At 37.5% G+C, this 20,826-nt stretch overlaps 1 protein-coding gene across 1 annotated transcript in view; it reads right to left on the minus strand.

The window, feature by feature from the left end:
* LOC107562980 (calcium/calmodulin-dependent protein kinase type II delta 2 chain-like) overlaps window positions 1-16,596 on the minus strand; it is a 38,552-nt gene extending 21,956 nt beyond the window's left edge. The window contains exons 1-2 of the mRNA XM_016247750.1: window positions 16,186-16,596; window positions 13,764-13,858 (exon numbers count right to left, since the gene is read on the minus strand). Of these exons, the coding sequence (XP_016103236.1) occupies window positions 13,764-13,858; window positions 16,186-16,247 (157 nt within the window). The 5' untranslated portion in view covers window positions 16,248-16,596. The remainder of the gene's footprint in view (window positions 1-13,763; window positions 13,859-16,185) is intronic.
* Between the last annotated feature and the right edge of the window lie 4,230 nt (window positions 16,597-20,826).

Genomic DNA, 20,826 nt, shown 5'->3' on the forward strand with positions numbered 1-20,826 from the left:
TTTTGCAGTATTTTATGCATGCTGCGCACATTTTGCTGCACAGTATGAAAACTAGCATGAGATGCATGCTTGTATGCAGTTCTGCACGCAGCCATAACCACAGCTGATTCATTGTGAAATGAAGCCTGGTGAATCATATGACAGTGTGATTCATTTGAATTTGAATTGAGATCATAAATGAATAGCTAATTTCTGCTTAGCCTTAGGCCACGTTTAGATCCTTCTCTCATTTTTGTTTAAATGGAGGGAATAAATGAATTTGTGAAGAGGGTGAGGTGGATAAAATAGCATGCACATTAGCTCAAATCACTCAGTTTCCTGTTTTTACAGAATAAGATCAGTTTATTTCAGTTTGTCATAACTCTCTCTTTCTATCACTAATACCCGCCCCCCCCCAGCTCCACAGGTAGTCCACCTACCAACCGGCCAGACATCTGTTGTCTAGCAACTCCTCCACCAATCAGAACGCGAAGGCCTCTCTTCCTCTCTGCAGTGGAACCAGCCCTGCATGCAAATATCAGAACCCTCTGGATCCACAGAACCCAAGCAATTACAGCAGAACCAAACTTTAACACCATCTCCTGTCGTCCCATTCAATTGAGACTACAGGTCAATAAATAGTTCTCCTTACAACGCCATCTGATCATGACTACACAATGTACATATTTCTCACATCACATATTTAAACAAGAATTATGCGCAGATAAGTATGCTAATTCCCAAGACGTGCTTAGATCTACACTGAAGCAGATTGCTCTTTCATAAACTGAACAATATTAGTGTTATTAATCTGGCTTTGGACCAAGAACAACCACCATCATAAATAACACTTTCATTATTGGACAACAGCAATGAAACAATTAATGCAGCAGACCAGAATTATGGATTTTTGCATTAGTGTCCGGAATATAATAGAGAGAAAGACATATTATATAAACGTCTAAAATAACAAGGGAAAACTGTAATACAATATCGAATTGTATGATACTAAATCTAACATTGAAAAATCTAAATATATTTTCATTACAAATTATATAATCAGCATAACAACGTGTGAAAATAACATTTTTAAGAATATCTTATTATAAAATGAATATAATAAATAATAGTATGTTTTATATTCTAAAATCCTATGTATGTATTAAATGCTACATGTACATAATTGTATAATTAATATAAAATATGATGAATAATATTTAATATATATAGAGAGAGAGATGCAAAAATGACAATGTTTTATTGTGCTATTAAACACCTGTAGAAGAATGTCATATGACATGCATTGTAGAAACTTCATAGTCTTATGATATGCACTGCTATCTTCTTGCCACTGGCACGCACTGTTCGTATAAAGACAAACACTTGGGCTATCAATCGTAGCATCAGTTTGGAGAAAAAGTAATCCTTCTAAACCATAAACCAAGGGCTGAATGTCAGCAGATTTGCGGATCCTTTCATTTGTACATGGACTGTTTAAAGAACTGTAGACTAGACTATATATGAATCAGGCTTGTCAGTTGTAGAGCAGTGTGTGCAATCTACATACAGTATGTGTAAAATGCAGTCCGGTCAGTAGCAGGGAAAGGCCTACATTTGACAGTCTCCTCCTCCCTTCTTTTTGATGCTGTTCTCTTTTTTTCACTCGCTATCTGAAGCCTTCCGCACTGCAGCAGTGTCTGTGTCTGTGTCTCTCTGTGTGTGTGTGTGTGTGTGTGAAGCTGTGCGTGTGAGATAGAGAGATCATCAGAGAGAGAGGTGAGATGGGGGGTGAATGACCAAACCTAGTCCTTTGACTTGGCCATAGCAATCATGCTTGATAAATAAATAAATAGCAAGGTTCACAATATTTTGATCTGTACCCAGCTGCCTATATTCAGACCAGAAAAGAACCATGCACTGACTTCTTTATCTTGCAGATACAGTTTGATTTATATACTGTTACTGTTCTTTTTTTACTAGTGCTGCAAGTATGTAAGCAGTCCGGACAAAATTCAAAAGCATATCTTTTTATTTTTGGGGTACATAAACTGTGACAATTCAAGTACAATTGCAAACCACTGTAGATACCTCTCTTAACAGCTGGGATGTTGAATTGTTCATGATTAATATACTTATCCCACCATTAAATACCAAGTCAAAAACTCCCACCCCAAAGTCTTACAAAGGATACTGCAAACTTGCCAAGTTTTCACACTGAGATGCTCAATACTCAGTGTCCATTACATAGACTGGTAATAGTGGTCACTGGTTATCTGATATGGGTTATCAATGGCCAATACTGAAAACTATAAAGCCAATATATTTGATATAGGCTACAACGTTCACAATTTTTTTTTTTTTTTTACAATATTAGTGACAGCACAATTTTCAGCAGTCTTGATTCCAAAGTATTTGTCTCCATTTTTTTTCTTCAATCAAGAGTTGTAAGCCATGAAATGTAATCATTTAACTACAAACCCCATGAAGAATTGCAAGTGACAATCAAATAAAAAAAAAGAACGATAAAATATAAATTTATATTATATTTATTACAATTATAAAATGTAATATGTTTGAAGTTTATCGCAAAATAGTCTTTTTTGTGTACAAGTGAAATTGCAGGAAGACTGATTCAATTACATCAGTCGCAACCGGTGCAGTTCTTGTTTCCATAGTAACGGTTACTACTCTGATTGGTAAATCCAGTGTGTTGACCACTGCAGGATTGTGTGCAGCGGCAGTATTCACAAGGAATTAGGCTATTATACTAAAAAAAACTTACATAAAACGACAAAAACACATTTAGAAGTAACTTCAGAGCTCATGGTAAATCGATTTAGTGAGGTTTATACATTATTGTTAATTAAAAATCAATAGTGCTATGGAGAAAGTAATTATCCGACTTCCGAAACCCCACTAAAAATATTTGTAAGAAATCCATAAATCACTGACTAGGCTGACGATCGATTTTGAAACTGACACTAGGAGGGACATTAAGGAGACATCAGGGAGAGCTAATGCTTCTGTTAATTGGCCAAGCGAGGCCAATAATCTCAAAATAGCTGATTTATTGGCCTGTCTGATGCATCAGTCTATCACTTTTCAAATTGATGACCTGTCAGACTATCAAAAATATTGCAAAGGATTGCCACTGAGGATGTATAACTTCAACCACCCAGATAAGAGTTTAGAACAGAACATTCAGTTGTCAATGGATACACGGCTCAGCGTGAAACATTATACTGACTATTCTGCAAACTGTGATGCAGTTTAGCTCCTGATTATCCGACTTCCGAAACCCCACTAAAAATATTTGTAAGAAATCCATAAATCACTGACTAGGCTGACGATCGATTTTGAAACTGACACTAGGAGGGACATTAAGGAGACATCAGGGAGAGCTAATGCTTCTGTTAATTGACCAAGCGAGGCCAATAATCTCAAAATAGCTGATTTATTGGCCTGGCTGATGCATCAGTCTATCACTTTTCAAATTGATGACCTGTCAGACTATCAAAAATATTGCAAAGGATTGCCACTGAGGATGTATAACTTCAACCACCCAGATAAGAGTTTAGAACAGAACATTCAGTTGTCAATGGATACACGGCTCAGCGTGAAACATTATACTGACTATTCTGCAAACTGTGATGCAGTTTAGCTCCTTTTGTTTACAGCCTCAAGGACAGAAGGCGATAGACCTCTGTGTCTCTCAGGCAAGTGACCCTTTAGCTCCAACGAGACTGTAAACTCTTGCGAGTTACAGCCCTCAGACATGAGAGAATCTGAACTACTGGTCAAAGAGCAAAAGAGAGAGACGGGGAACTGAGAGAATGTGTCTCTAATTAAAAGTGCCCTAGCTATCTCTCCTCAGAATTCCATGGCCTACTTTATTAAAGTGGGCATTGAGTTTCTCTCTGTGCTATACTACACAGTCTAAGCACTGACCTACTAGTTTTGCACATGAACAGAGAAATAGGCTGTGTTCAAAAACTGAAAAATGCAGTCCTTGCAGGTATGATGGCTTAGGTTTTAGATGCAGCCAGAAAAAGAAAACATAGACCAGAATATCTGACAAACATCAGCCATATACTGTATGTAATCATAAGTTTGCATTCTTGTATTTACGTGTTCAAGGATTCTATAATGGCATTCCAGTGTCTTGCAAAAATTTCCACTGCATCCAAATTTGTATACTGCCTAGTAGTACCACATTTAATAAAGAACTTACAGTACTTCTTGACTATTAAAGTATCTTCTGTAAGTATACATGAGTGTAGTACAAATAAGATCTGGATATACTACATGTGTCATGTTGGAACTGTCATGTGACCTATAACACCAGCCATGGGTCACTTCATTTACCAGTTTGAGGACTTGTGGGATAGTAAAGTGTCAATTAGATGCTCACTGCAGAATCCTGAAAGAAGCAGAAGGTCATTCAGATATTTTTTGACCAGTGACTGCAGTATTTGCAATATATATATGCTTATCCTTTCGTAAAAAGTCACAGTTATACTTAGTAGAAATAATGTAGCAATTTGCATATAGTGCATGCTAGACCTTGTGAAAAAGAAGTGAGCTTAACTGTATTGAATGTTCACTTGAAAGTGTACTTCAAATTTTAAAGTACAACATTTGAAAAGTGCATTTTAAAAAATGTACTTACAGAAAATATAATATTAATGAAATAAAAGGCCATTTAAATGTACTTAAAAAGAATACACTTTCATGACTACTGTATGTTTCTTAACACACTTAAATACACTAACTATACTAAAGCACATCTAAAATACTTAATTATAATTTTAACTTTATGTGATATTTGATATTACATTTCAAGTTAATAGAATATTTTTCCAGTATATTTTAAATTGACTAAATTGCATAAATTATAAATGTGGAATTACAAATGTATTTAAATACATGACAACATTTCAGTGGAAATGACACTGAAGTATATTTTAGTTTGCCATAATTCTTGATAGTGCATGTTGCAGTACACTTTAACCATATTTCAAAAGCACCAGAATTATGAAATAACATCCTACTTAAGTGGGTCAAAATGCACTCATAAGTTCAACTAAATACATTTAATATAAGTTTAAACTATAATACATTCAGTTCACTTAGATATTTTCTTTCAAAGCATATAATTTTTTATATAAGTGCTATTAGTACTTGATACTTTAAAAGTATGCTAAAGTGTAATTCTTCTTCACAATGGAGGGTTACAGGTCAATCAGTTAGCGGTATGCTCAGCTATCTGGCTAGCAGTACGCTGAGCTAGTAGGCCAATCAGTTTTGAGGCTAATCGCTGTCGGAATGTATAGCTGATAGCACAGGTACACCATGGAGACGTCTTTTTGATGTGCCTGTTTTCATCTGGAAGATGTATTTTTTAGAATAAGTTTCCTGTGAAATGTTAAACAGACATTTAAATGTCTTTAAGATGTTTATGATTTAGAATTTATGTCAAACTGCTTATGTAAAACACCGTAAAGTGATTATATAAGACTTATAGGAAGAAAAAACATAGATTAGCATGTTTGTTTGCTAATCCATATGTGTTCAGTTCATTCCATCTCCATTTAACCCTGTGTGAGTGAGTGTGTGTGTGTGTGTGTGTGTGTGTGTGTGTGTGTGTGAGTGAGTGAGTGAGTGTGTGTGAGGTGCTGTCTGAGAAACCAATGAGTTTATTTTTAGCTTTGCTGCACCATAGCCTATCATGTGATTGTAGCCTCTCTCTCTCACACCAAGAGTGAATGACTCAACATAGGTCAAGGAGATTCAGAGGTAATGAACATTGTGTCTTGAACAGAAGCTCAGACAGGGCTCATGTGAATTCTTCATTAACACAGTCTCTGATTCAGAAATGTTCAACTCAGCATCGTAATGAGAAACATTCATTATGAATTCATTGTGTGAAAGAACACAAAAAGAACCCAGCATATGTGAATCGAACAGACTGCTCTGCCAAATAAGGGCTCTATGAACACTGAATGGAATAAAAGATTCAAAAATGTGAAATGTTTTTGCTCTGAAAATATTTGCTGCAAAAAGAGTTGGATAATAAATGCGGTCATTTTATATTGAAAGTGTAAATCAGTTCTAATTTGAATTTAAATTGAGACAATCTTTATTTAATTCACTAATAAAAACAAATACCAATAATAACTGTTGATATAATGTCCATACAACACTTAATTCTTAATTCTAGTTATAACTGTGCAGGCTAAATGCTGAAAACTGTTGTTGAGGTGGTGAATGAAAATATCTTGATTTCAGCTGAAGTTTAGCTCATTTTTAATTCTTGTTTTGTCTTGTTTTAAATCAAGTAATCTTGCGGCCCCATTGGATGTTTACTGAAGCCCCCTAATGTAAATATAAGTAAAATGCACAACAATTTGAAAATATTAACCACAGACAAACCTGTCGATACACAAGGGTTGTCTCAACGTAGCGATCTACACCAAATGACACAACCATACAAACCACTGAACATACTGTACTTCTAGCCTTCACAGCCTTGTTTTCATTCATGTCACATTAAAAATAAAGCGTCTACCCATACTAAGCTCCAGTAGGCCTACATCAAAGCAATGATTATAAAATGGGGTACAGCTGAGCACAGCACTGCAATGCTCAGGAGGACTAAATGAGGACAAATGAGGTCAGAGAGGATTGTTTTTTCTCAGTTAGCTTCACCACCAAGAGACAAAATCGTAATAAACTAGCAGATACTTTCTTTTAACATTCATCTGATACAACATAAACACATACAGTAGCACCATCAACATGGAAAACGACCATCTGGTTGTTTTGTCAGACACCAGTCTACTGTATTTCTGCTTTCTTATTCTCTCCCTCCTCTTCATCTAACTCCAAACACTATCCCTTCTTCTTCTCGTTGTTCTTTTCTGTATTTTGTTGCCTCTGCTCTTCTACATGGCATTTGCCTTACGTAATACACAATCTGTACTCAGTTTGTTTTGTTGACCTCTCTTTTGACTTTCTTATTCCAGTTTGCTCATTTACAGTCTTTATCCTCCTCTGTGTTTTTCTATTTCACACAACAACAAAAAAATCTCATCATTATTCATCAGTATCTTTTTTCCAAACACACACACAAGATGAATTCACCTAAGAAGAGATCTTCTTATGAAATTATTTTCAAATAAACCGATTGTATTTTGATCATTTTTTGGTGTATTTATTGTGTTTAGTTCTAATATCAGATTTCTATGACTTTTAAGCATTATCCTTACTAATTTAGAGCAGTGAACAGAGATATTTTTGCTGCTGAAAACACGTCTGTTATGGCGTTTGGTACTGTACACCTACTTTACAGTAAAGAAGTATGAATATTCAGACATAGGGTTCTTTTTTTGGCATCTATGGTTCCAAAACCTTTCCATTGCACAAAAGGTTCTATATAGTAGAAAATGTTTCAAATGGTTAAAATGTCCTTCATAAGTATGAATATTCAGACATAGGGTTCTTTTTTTGGCATCTATGGTTCCATAAAAAACCTTTCCATTGCACAAAAGGTTCTATATAGTAGAAAATGTTTCAAATGGTTAAAATGTCCTTCACAGTGAGAAAAAAAATGGTTCCTTTGCTTGAAAGTTTCTACAGAGAACTTCTTGGAAATGTTTTTTCTATGGCATCACTGCAAAACCACTTTTGGAACCTTTATTTTAAAGGCAAGACACTACAGGCAAAAACATAGTTTTTTCACTGGCCAATGCTGAGATTTTGTGCTGTTTTACATTTCATAATGTGTTGTTTCATGTTAGTGAAAAGAAAACATCCCAAATCAACTTGTGTTTATTTTATTGCACTTTATCTATTTGAGTCTGTAGATTTCAATTACAGTACATGCCTTTTACACACACCCAACTTTACCGTTTTTCTTTTTTTATTCTGAAGGTTTTTACAACAGTTTGTTTTGAACCTGGCTTCATCCAATGTTCACATTTCTGTTCTGGAAATATGTAAATTAGTGTACTTTTTATTAGATACTGCCTCATTTGCATATTTAAACAACACTGTGATATAAAAACTGCAGTTTTTGACCTGTCAGTAATCACCTCACATCCTTAAATGTCACCCTTTACCCTGCATTAATCTAGGACTGGAGGTCACGATCCCACTTGCAAGGATCTAGTGTCAGTGTGTGTGTGTGTGTCTGTGTGCAGTGGCATTTATATACATGTGTGTGCTCATAAAATCGCAGTTCCTGGGCTTATCGTGGAAAGAGGTTAAGACCATCTCTGACACGGAACAGCATCCAGTTCAGCGGAGCACTGCAGTGCGCGGAGAGTATGAGAGAGAGACGAATACAACATAAACTGCCACACCACTCGATGCTGTATTTTTGGAAACGCTATCCCAGCATGCACCAGCACTGATCCCAGAATCTAGGTGTCCATTTCAGTCCCACTTTGCAGAAAAGGGAGGGGGATGTAATTCAATCCTAATGATCCAAAAAATATTCTCGATTTCCCATGCCAAATTCACATTTCAAAAAGGGGAAACTTTAAAGCACAAAGATGGAATTGTTGAGAGAAAGGCAACATGAGTCATATGATTGGCCCTTAGGAGGAGAGATGCTGTGGGAGAAGAGAAATGATTGGATGTTCTGAGGGTGGGAAGGAGGGTGATTGGTTGTTTTGCCCTATAGCAGCAGAGCCTGCAGGCAAACAGGCCGGCAGCGACAATTACACTGACAGATCTGAAAGAACTGGGTCGCTCACTTTCCAACAGGGGATAAGACCAGCCAAAGCCATTGAAAGCACACATATATATACACACACACACACACATCACATGTTACTATGCTTATACACACAAAAACACAAAACACTCAACTTACTTCATCCAGACTCATTCATATACAGTGTTCAGAGTGATATGTGGATGTATGTGGTTCTGAGACACATAATCCCTCAGCTTCTTCACAGCTATGCTTAGACGCAAGCATCTGTTACGTCAGAGCACATGCACAGAGCTCCAGATGAGACCCAGATGCATAGTCTCTTGCGTTATCCCAGTTCAACCGGATGTGCTGCTCTTACATCAGAATATTGTCATGTTCAGCTGCACTAGATGCTCCATTAACTGTACTCAAGTCCTGCATCGCACCTGACGGAGCACAGCACACTAAATAAAAGTCACCTACCCCTGGCTGACAGCTTCTTTGTGTTGATGATTTTGGCCGCATACTCTTGGCCGGATGATATCTTCACGCATCGCCTCACGACAGAGAACGCACCCCTGAAGAAGAGGGAAAAAAAGAGAAGACGGTGATGGAAAAAATGGGTACACACACACACACACACATCACATGTTACTATGCTTATACACACAAAAACACAAAACACTCAACTTACTTCATCCAGACTCATTCATATACAGTGTTCAGAGTGATATGTGGATGTATGTGGTTCTGAGGCACATAATCCCTCAGCTTCTTCACAGCTATGCTTAGACGCAAGCATCTGTTACGTCAGAGCACATGCACAGAGCTCCAGATGAGACCCAGATGCATAGTCTCTTGCGTTATCCCAGTTCAACCGGATGTGCTGCTCTTACATCAGAATATTGTCATGTTCAGCTGCACTAGATGCTCCATTAACTGTACTCAAGTCCTGCATCGCACCTGACGGAGCACAGCACACTAAATAAAAGTCACCTACCCCTGGCTGACAGCTTCTTTGTGTTGATGATTTTGGCCGCATACTCTTGGCCGGATGATATCTTCACGCATCGCCTCACGACAGAGAACGCACCCCTGAAGAAGAGGGAAAAAAAGAGAAGACGGTGATGGAAAAAATGGGCACGAGGCCCTGATTCCGAACAGATAGAACATATGGCATGGAGAGCAGAATCTGTGCCATGATGGAGGCACAGCCTGAGCGCTTCCAATGTTACACAACTACGAATTTCCAAGGTTGTTTGTCCGTGTGTGTTTGATGAATGTGTGTGGGAGTTTTGAAATTGTTTAGCATATTTGCTGACTGCATGCACACATCAAATCTGTGTGTCCACTTGCTGGAAATGAGGGATGCCAACTTAAATGTCCCCTCTGGTGTGGTTGTTCTTCACTCATACAGAATGAGACAATGATGCATTTTTCCCCAAATTTCACTATAAGAAAAAAGGTAATAATTTTGAGGAAAAAAACTTAAAAATTCTACATTAAAGGTTAAATCACCTCACCATATATGGCCAATATATATATATATATATGTATATATGTGTGTGTGTGTGTGTGTGTGTGCATGTTTATGTGGTTTATGAGGACACAAATTTGTATAATAACATGGGTATGACATAGGTATTACAACGAGAAGGGGATTTATGAGGACATTTTCAGTGTCCCCGTAATTCAAAAGGCTTATAAATAATTCAGAATGAGTTTTTTTGAAAATCTAAAAATATGTGATTGTAGCCTCTCTCTCTCACACCAAGAGTGAATGACTCAACATAGGTCAAGGAGATTCAGAGGTAATGAACATTGTGTCTTGAACAGAAGCTCAGACAGGGCTCATGTGAATTCTTCATTAACACAGTCTCTGATTCAGAAATGTTCAACTCAGCATCGTAATGAGAAACATTCATTATGAATTCATTGTGTGAAAGAACACAAAAAGAACCCAGCATATGTGAATCGAACAGACTGCTCTGCCAAATAAGGGCTCTATGAACACTGAATGGAATAAAAGATTCAAAAATGTGAAATGTTTTTGCTCTGAAAATATTTGCTGCAAAAAGAGTTAGATAATAAATGCGGTCATTTTATATTGAAAGTGTAAATCAGTTCTAATTTGAATTTAAATTGAGACAATCTTTATTTAATTCACTAATAAAAACAAATACCAATAATAACTGTTGATATAATGTCCATACAACACTTAATTCTTAATTCTAGTTATAACTGTGCAGGCTAAATGCTGAAAACTGTTGTTGAGGTGGTGAATGAAAATATCTTGATTTCAGCTGAAGTTTAGCTCATTTTTAATTCTTGTTTTGTCTTGTTTTAAATCAAGTAATCTTGCGGCCCCATTGGATGTTTACTGAAGCCCCCTAATGTAAATATAAGTAAAATGCACAACAATTTGAAAATATTAACCACAGACAAACCTGTCGATACACAAGGGTTGTCTCAACGTAGCGATCTACACCAAATGACACAACCATACAAACCACTGAACATACTGTACTTCTAGCCTTCACAGCCTTGTTTTCATTCATGTCACATTAAAAATAAAGCGTCTACCCATACTAAGCTCCAGTAGGCCTACATCAAAGCAATGATTATAAAATGGGGTACAGCTGAGCACAGCACTGCAATGCTCAGGAGGACTAAATGAGGACAAATGAGGTCAGAGAGGATTGTTTTTTCTCAGTTAGCTTCACCACCAAGAGACAAAATCGTAATAAACTAGCAGATACTTTCTTTTAACATTCATCTGATACAACATAAACACATACAGTAGCACCATCAACATGGAAAACGACCATCTGGTTGTTTTGTCAGACACCAGTCTACTGTATTTCTGCTTTCTTATTCTCTCCCTCCTCTTCATCTAACTCCAAACACTATCCCTTCTTCTTCTCGTTGTTCTTTTCTGTATTTTGTTGCCTCTGCTCTTCTACATGGCATTTGCCTTACGTAATACACAATCTGTACTCAGTTTGTTTTGTTGACCTCTCTTTTGACTTTCTTATTCCAGTTTGCTCATTTACAGTCTTTATCCTCCTCTGTGTTTTTCTATTTCACACAACAACAAAAAAATCTCATCATTATTCATCAGTATCTTTTTTCCAAACACACACACAAGATGAATTCACCTAAGAAGAGATCTTCTTATGAAATTATTTTCAAATAAACCGATTGTATTTTGATCATTTTTTGGTGTATTTATTGTGTTTAGTTCTAATATCAGATTTCTATGACTTTTAAGCATTATCCTTACTAATTTAGAGCAGTGAACAGAGATATTTTTGCTGCTGAAAACACGTCTGTTATGGCGTTTGGTACTGTACACCTACTTTACAGTAAAGAAGTATGAATATTCAGACATAGGGTTCTTTTTTTGGCATCTATGGTTCCAAAACCTTTCCATTGCACAAAAGGTTCTATATAGTAGAAAATGTTTCAAATGGTTAAAATGTCCTTCACAGTGAGAAAAAAAATGGTTCCTTTGCTTGAAAGTTTCTACAGAGAACTTCTTGGAAATGTTTTTTCTATGGCATCACTGCAAAACCACTTTTGGAACCTTTATTTTAAAGGCAAGACACTACAGGCAAAAACATAGTTTTTTCACTGGCCAATGCTGAGATTTTGTGCTGTTTTACATTTCATAATGTGTTGTTTCATGTTAGTGAAAAGAAAACATCCCAAATCAACTTGTGTTTATTTTATTGCACTTTATCTATTTGAGTCTGTAGATTTCAATTACAGTACATGCCTTTTACACACACCCAACTTTACCGTTTTTCTTTTTTTATTCTGAAGGTTTTTACAACAGTTTGTTTTGAACCTGGCTTCATCCAATGTTCACATTTCTGTTCTGGAAATATGTAAATTAGTGTACTTTTTATTAGATACTGCCTCATTTGCATATTTAAACAACACTGTGATATAAAAACTGCAGTTTTTGACCTGTCAGTAATCACCTCACATCCTTAAATGTCACCCTTTACCCTGCATTAATCTAGGACTGGAGGTCACGATCCCACTTGCAAGGATCTAGTGTCAGTGTGTGTGTGTGTGTGTCTGTGTGCAGTGGCATTTATATACATGTGTGTGCTCATAAAATCGCAGTTCCTGGGCTTATCGTGGAAAGAGGTTAAGACCATCTCTGACACGGAACAGCATCCAGTTCAGCGGAGCACTGCAGTGCGCGGAGAGTATGAGAGAGAGACGAATACAACATAAACTGCCACACCACTCGATGCTGTATTTTTGGAAACGCTATCCCAGCATGCACCAGCACTGATCCCAGAATCTAGGTGTCCATTTCAGTCCCACTTTGCAGAAAAGGGAGGGGGATGTAATTCAATCCTAATGATCCAAAAAATATTCTCGATTTCCCATGCCAAATTCACATTTCAAAAAGGGGAAACTTTAAAGCACAAAGATGGAATTGTTGAGAGAAAGGCAACATGAGTCATATGATTGGCCCTTAGGAGGAGAGATGCTGTGGGAGAAGAGAAATGATTGGATGTTCTGAGGGTGGGAAGGAGGGTGATTGGTTGTTTTGCCCTATAGCAGCAGAGCCTGCAGGCAAACAGGCCGGCAGCGACAATTACACTGACAGATCTGAAAGAACTGGGTCGCTCACTTTCCAACAGGGGATAAGACCAGCCAAAGCCATTGAAAGCACACATATATATATACACACACACACACACACATCACATGTTACTATGCTTATACACACAAAAACACAAAACACTCAACTTACTTCATCCAGACTCATTCATATACAGTGTTCAGAGTGATATGTGGATGTATGTGGTTCTGAGACACATAATCCCTCAGCTTCTTCACAGCTATGCTTAGACGCAAGCATCTGTTACGTCAGAGCACATGCACAGAGCTCCAGATGAGACCCAGATGCATAGTCTCTTGCGTTATCCCAGTTCAACCGGATGTGCTGCTCTTACATCAGAATATTGTCATGTTCAGCTGCACTAGATGCTCCATTAACTGTACTCAAGTCCTGCATCGCACCTGACGGAGCACAGCACACTAAATAAAAGTCACCTACCCCTGGCTGACAGCTTCTTTGTGTTGATGATTTTGGCCGCATACTCTTGGCCGGATGATATCTTCACGCATCGCCTCACGACAGAGAACGCACCCCTGAAGAAGAGGGAAAAAAAGAGAAGACGGTGATGGAAAAAATGGGCACGAGGCCCTGATTCCGAACAGATAGAACATATGGCATGGAGAGCAGAATCTGTGCCATGATGGAGGCACAGCCTGAGCGCTTCCAATGTTACACAACTACGAATTTCCAAGGTTGTTTGTCCGTGTGTGTTTGATGAATGTGTGTGGGAGTTTTGAAATTGTTTAGCATATTTGCTGACTGCATGCACACATCAAATCTGTGTGTCCACTTGCTGGAAATGAGGGATGCCAACTTAAATGTCCCCTCTGGTGTGGTTGTTCTTCACTCATACAGAATGAGACAATGATGCATTTTTCCCCAAATTTCACTATAAGAAAAAAGGTAATAATTTTGAGGAAAAAAACGTAAAAATTCTACATTAAAGGTTAAATCACCTCACCATATATGTATATATGTGTGTGTGTGTGTGTGTGTGTGCATGTTTATGTGGTTTATGAGGACACAAATTTGTATAATAACATGGGTATGACATAGGTATTACAACGAGAAGGGGATTTATGAGGACATTTTCAGTGTCCCCGTAATTCAAAAGGCTTATAAATAATTCAGAATGAGTTTTTTTGAAAATCTAAAAATGCAGAAAGTTTCCTGTGAGGGGTAGGTTTAGGGGCAGGGTTGGTGTAGGACAATAGAAAATACAGTTTGTACAGTATAAAAACCCTTACGCCTATGGAGAGTCCCCATAAACCATAAAAACAAACCTGTGTGTGTGTGTGTGTGTGAATGTGTAATATTACTATAATTTATTTACTGTAAAGACAATCCTTTAGGGGTCAATAAATTATTTACAAAATCATTAAAAAAATGATTTAAATAATGTTATTTATTATAACCATATCTGGTTTATATTTATAGTATATATTATAACATTTATACTATACATGCATGTGTATCTTATAGAATATAAAATGTTTTAAATGTTTACAAAAACATTTAAATAATGCTTTTATTTTAAGCATATTAAAATTGCATTGTGTGTGTGTGTATTGTATGCTTTTTGGAATTAGAAAGTATAAATTACCTTATAAAAAATATATTTAACAATAAATACAGGTGTAGGCCTATCCCTGTGCAAACCATCCACATTTTTCATGGATTATATTTAAAATATTAATTTTGTCTTGTTTTGATCATTTGTACATATTTGTGACGTGCATATATACATAATAAAGTAATAATTAATGATAGTAAGCAACTAATGTTTAGTAAATGTGAGGATATACTGATCCTAATGGAATGTGCTCGAGCAGCATATTGTTGCTATAGTAACCTCCTCAGGTAAAAGCGACTTCGCGAGCGTCTATTTAGCGCACTCTGATTTGGAATTGTACTTTTGTCGCTAGTGAAACATTGTTTGGAAACGCTGTTAAAACGTATACAAAAAATAATTAATACACGCCAAACCTTTTGTTCCGACTTGATCATTGTGATCAATGATCATTTCTAGCCTATTTTATGAAAATCAAAAACTGCAAATAGAAAAATAGCCATCTCTATGTAACAGTGGGGAGCCAAGCTGTGGTGCCCAATCTTTCTACACGATGCCACCGCGCAGATGGCGCAGAGACGTTTCGACAACATTATTCAAGTGATTTCAATTTAAGGTCACAATGGGCTTAAAGACGAACTCAATCCGGGTCGTTTTAGATCTGATTGCAGAAATAAATAGATCACATGCTGAAATCTACTAGTGTAGGCTATCTCCTGAAACCCTTGCACATCGGGACCACCGATGTGGCCTCTGTGCACCCTCCCCCTCCCCAGTCAAACGCAACGCGAGGAATCCCCAACGCGATAATTAACGGTATGGGAACGTGTGTCTGCACTGTTGTCGCATTGCCATGCGTATTTCTGTCTTTAGGGGGAAAAGCCCGAACCCCACCCCCCTAAAATGTACATTTTCCCAGCTGTTCAGATATCTGACGTGATGATCACAATGGCCGCGTCACAAAACCTAGAGCGGTGCCTACCTACACACTGCATTTTGGGCATCACGGGCGCGTTTGGAACGTTCCGTTCGGGTTCCAAACGCGCCCGTGATTGTCAAAGAATGTCGTCTGGGTTGGCAGCTCACAAAGCTCTGAGACAAGAGACTGTGTAATCAAGCGCTCACGGCAAGGTTATTATAAGCGATCGCTGCAATTATAGCGGAGCTGTCAAATAGAAGACGCGTCGCAGCCGCATCATTTCATTGTGCGTTCAGTAACATCAGGCGTGCATATTATACAACAAATGCACAGGAATGCAATGATCCTGCAGTAGAAGATCCAGCACTTACTTTCCCAGCTCTTCAAAAAGCTGATATTCGTCCGTAAATCTGGTGCAGATGGTCAGAGCCATTGTGATGGGGAATCAGCAGCGCGAGGAAGAGTATGATGCGGGGAAGCGCAGGCAGTCTCCTCTCGTCCCTCCTGCAGACCGAAAGGAGAGCACTTGAATGATTTGTTTTTCTTAGCTTCTGCTTCGTTCGTGGTCTCTTCGAGTGAGATGCGCCGATCAGTGTCAGATGATCAGATATGTAAACCTAGGGGTCGATCACCAGCGGGAGGAAGAAGTGCGTTCACACCCGACGGTTCCATGGGCTCATCATTATGCGCGTTGACGTTGCCATCTCTCTCTTGGACGTGTTTGCATACAGCACCTCGCCCCCTTCTCCCCTCGCTTTCAAAGCCATGCCCCGCCTTCACATACATCATGCACCTGTAGAGTTTTCATATTAAATCTTCATGGCAATAATAACAATAAGGTCAAATGAATAATTGACAGTGTTACACATAAGCATAACTGACGAGACATTTCACAATCCTGCAGTGTGCAACATGCGCATTGAGAAACTTAAGTTCTTACTGCTACTAATTGTTTACTTCAACTTAATAAAAAGAATGAGGATAATAATAATGTATTCAACTTTATAGAAATAACACTGTCCTTCTTAAGATATCCTTTTATTAAGTTGATAATCATAATGTCATAATCAGGGCTGGATTGGTAATCGGGCATCCCGGTGGGCCGACGCACTTAAGGGGCCGACAGAAGGTTTTTTTTTTTTTTGCAGAGGACCATCGCGCAGGGACAGCGAGCAGCCAGTGGCCCATTGGTTTGTCTCCTGTATTGACAGCGTAAACATCCAATCACAATGCGCTATAGCCGGAGCGATTAAGTATTTTGCTCCACCGATATAAAGATGCTTCACCCCAACTTCTTCCTCTTCGGTTTTTCCCACGTTTTCGTGCCCCCTCAGATTTCTGAGCCAAATGGATTTTAAATGTAGCTTCCAAAAGACAAAAAATAGCCAAATAATATTTTTTATATTTGATACAATCACACCGGTGTGATTAGATCGTTTAGTGCGGCACAGCATCAGCTGCTATTCAAATAGCTGGCACTGAGCCAGAGACAGACGCGTTTGTACAGCGCTGCATTCTAACCAATCACACACGAGTCTGTTGAGCTTATGAATGCAATGGCCAATCAGAGACGTTCAGATGAGTCATCGCTGAAACGCGGTGTTTTGTTCACTTGCTCGCTGACTGTGCAGATGTGCGTAGGAATGTAAGTAAGATATTCATTTCACAGTGTAAACAGCTGATTTAAATTGGAGTTTTTGAGAGTGCCTGAACTCTGGCTAGACTGAAGTTTTCTGAGCCAAATGGATTTTAAATGTAGCTTCCAAAAGACAAAAAATAGCCAAATAATATTTTTTATATTTGATACAATCACACCGGTGTGATTAGATCGTTTAGTGCGGCACAGCATCAGCTGCTATTCAAATAGCTGGCACTGAGCCAGAGACAGACGCGTTTGTACAGCGCTGCATTCTAACCAATCACACACGAGTCTGTTGAGCTTATGAATGCAATGGCCAATCAGAGACGTTCAGATGAGTCATCGCTGAAACGCGGTGTTTTGTTCACTTGCTCGCTGACTGTGCAGATGTGCGTAGGAATGTAAGTAAGATATTCATTTCACAGTGTAAACAGCTGATTTAAATTGGAGTTTTTGAGAGTGCCTGAACTCTGGCTAGACTGAAGTGAAAAGGTTCTTTGATCATTTAAATGTTCTTTACTCTCTGTAAAATGAAAATGTTATAGCCTAATATAGTAGCCTAACTTACAATAATGTTATTAAATTCACATTAAATACAAAGTCAGTCGTGTTAAAATATTTGATGGCATGACACCCATATCTGGTAGGCCTATTTAAGTAAAAAAGTCGGGGTTTTATGTGTAGCTAATAGATTACGCTATTACTCTACTTTGTCACCCACGAGTAACAATCTGGTACAAAAACGCATTCACTTGCACATGTTTGAGAATCGAGATATTTCCTGATACACGTTTGGAAATATTTCGAATAAAAAGGAAAAAAATAAAATAAAACATAAGCCTATATCAGTTAGACAGTGATATTGTGGCTGCTGTGTCACATGACGAGCCCCCCCCCCACTCGTGCCCCCTGAAAAATCATGAGTGCATGAAGCCCCTGAGTGTGACACATACATACACACACTACCAGTCAAACATTTTTTGAACAGTAAGAAAGATCCAATAAAAAAGATCCAAAGATCAGCATTTATCTGAAGTAAAAAGCTTTTGTAACATTATAGGCTACATATACCATTCAAAAGCTTGGGAGTCAGTATATTTTTTTTCCTTGGGAAATGATAGAAATTAATACTGTGAAGAACCTTTTGAAGCACCTTTATTTTTAAGAGTGTACTGAATCACCTTACTGTGTGGATGCAAACAATCAGTATCAGATTTATTTTATAGAGGCTCTAAAATATAATATTTTTGTACCGTTGCCAGTGTTAAAATTGGAGGGTGGGGGGCTTATTATTATTAAGTCTTAAGAATAAGTCTTATTTTTTAGTCTTCTTGTTTCCATCCATCCTTTTATAAACTTTTTATATCTATAGCTATCCGATCTGAGATAACGCATGAAGTGACCAGGTGACTGAAGTGTAAACAGGCCCTTACACAACCTCAAGCGAAGAAAGAAATTCATACAGGTCTGGAACAACATGAGGGTGAGTAAATGATCTATCCCTTTCAGTGAACAGATTAGTTTCCTGAAGATTTATGTTAGATATGGTAAATCAGACCATGAGGCTCAAGTAGGATACAATCAGGTTTGCCATCTCCATTCTGAACACATTGACTTTTTTTTGGCCCTACCATGCAATTACAGGTCACAGTCAAAAAAAGTATGTGTCACATGAACATACACAAGGAGTATGAATATATAATGAAGCAAGTTGTTAGTCCACAACCATCTTCTGTGCTGATGGGGTCTCTTTTCAGTTTTTGTACTGTAAGCATGTCTTAGTATGATGGGGTGAAACTAAAAGAGTGTCAATATGCACTGTGATCATTTTCTCCTTGGTGTGCGACATTACGATAAGTTACACTGCTCTGGAACCTTGAATGTTAGTTTCAGCTATAGCCTTTTGAAATATTGTTGCCACCTTTTGAGCAAGAAAAAAAAATCAAGCGATGTGTAAACAGGAAATACATTACAACTCCAGAAGAGAGTAAAGTAAACTGTTTTACCCTTTGTCAGCGCCTGTAAACTGACCTTGTTTCCTGGTTATTTTGTATCTCAACAACATTACACTGAAGATACTACATGCTGAGCCATGTCATATAAGTGTCATAAACTTATTTATTATCTTGTGTTTATTATACATGTTTATTATTTCTATTCCAAAGCATAAAAACTCAGCCATTTCTTTTAGTGATTACACATTTTTTTTTATGATAATAGGCAAGCTGGAGAACTAGATGGGCGGATTAATGGATAAAGTTCTTACAAACAAAAAAATAGAAAAAAACATACAATTAAAATACTCTTACATACGTATTACAATAGAATAGCTTTCTTGAATAATCTTTTCTTGTAAACTGGAATAAAACAAGACCACAGACATTTTTTGTGTTGTCTCAATCTTGGCCTTAAACAAACATTGGGATAAGCATTTACAGGAACATTCATTCCTTTTGGTTTACTTCCAGCTTTCTGCTGGCAGCGTTCCCGCGGGAATAACCAGCTATAACAACCATTTCAGTGATGGTTTTCTTTCATCTATGGACAGAATTTGATTTTTTTTTTTTTATGAATTGAAACAGGAAACAAGACAGTATCTCTAACTCTGAAAGAACACATGGGTATTGCATCTTTTGTATAGACTTTAGATAAAATGAGGTCGAGAGGGATGCATCTGAATATGCCTACTTGAAACAGTATGTTAGACGTGTCCAAATTCAACAACTAACATTTTAGGCAAAATGTACCCAGGTGACCTGCTATTTCCAGTCAAGATTCTGAATATCTGATTGACACTTTGATTATCTCATGAGACCATGGGAGAGAAGTTGTGAATGGCAGTGAAGCTACACAACTGATACTGGTAGGTTACATGACAGTGGCAACATGTCATGACAGATATAGCACGTCCATATTTCACTCATACTAGATTACATTACATTTAGTCATTTAGCAGACACTTTTAACCAGAGCAACTTACAAATGAGGACAATAGATGCAATCAAACCAACAAAAGAGCAACAATATGTAAGTGCTGTGATAAATCCCAGTTAGTCTAATGCAGAACAAGTAGCAAGTTATAATAATAATAATAATAAATAAAAAGAAAACAAGTAGCTAGAATATAAAAAGAATAGAGAACACTAGTGTTAGAGGGTCTATTTATTTATTTTGGGGTTTTTTTATAAATAAAAAGAAAACAAGTAGAAGTAGAACAGGAACAGAAATAGAAGTAGAGAGTGCTAGTGTTAGAAGGTCAAGTTTTTTTATAATAAATGTAAGGGAAACAGGTCAATTTAGCTCAAAGGGAATCATTTAGGATTTTAAAGGGAACTCCACCATTAATATGTAAGGGAATTAGGACAGAATCACT

Source organism: Sinocyclocheilus grahami, unplaced genomic scaffold (assembly GCF_001515645.1).
Source record: "Sinocyclocheilus grahami isolate Dianchi unplaced genomic scaffold, SAMN03320097.WGS_v1.1 scaffold852.1, whole genome shotgun sequence".
NCBI classification, from domain to species: domain Eukaryota; kingdom Metazoa; phylum Chordata; class Actinopteri; order Cypriniformes; family Cyprinidae; genus Sinocyclocheilus; species Sinocyclocheilus grahami.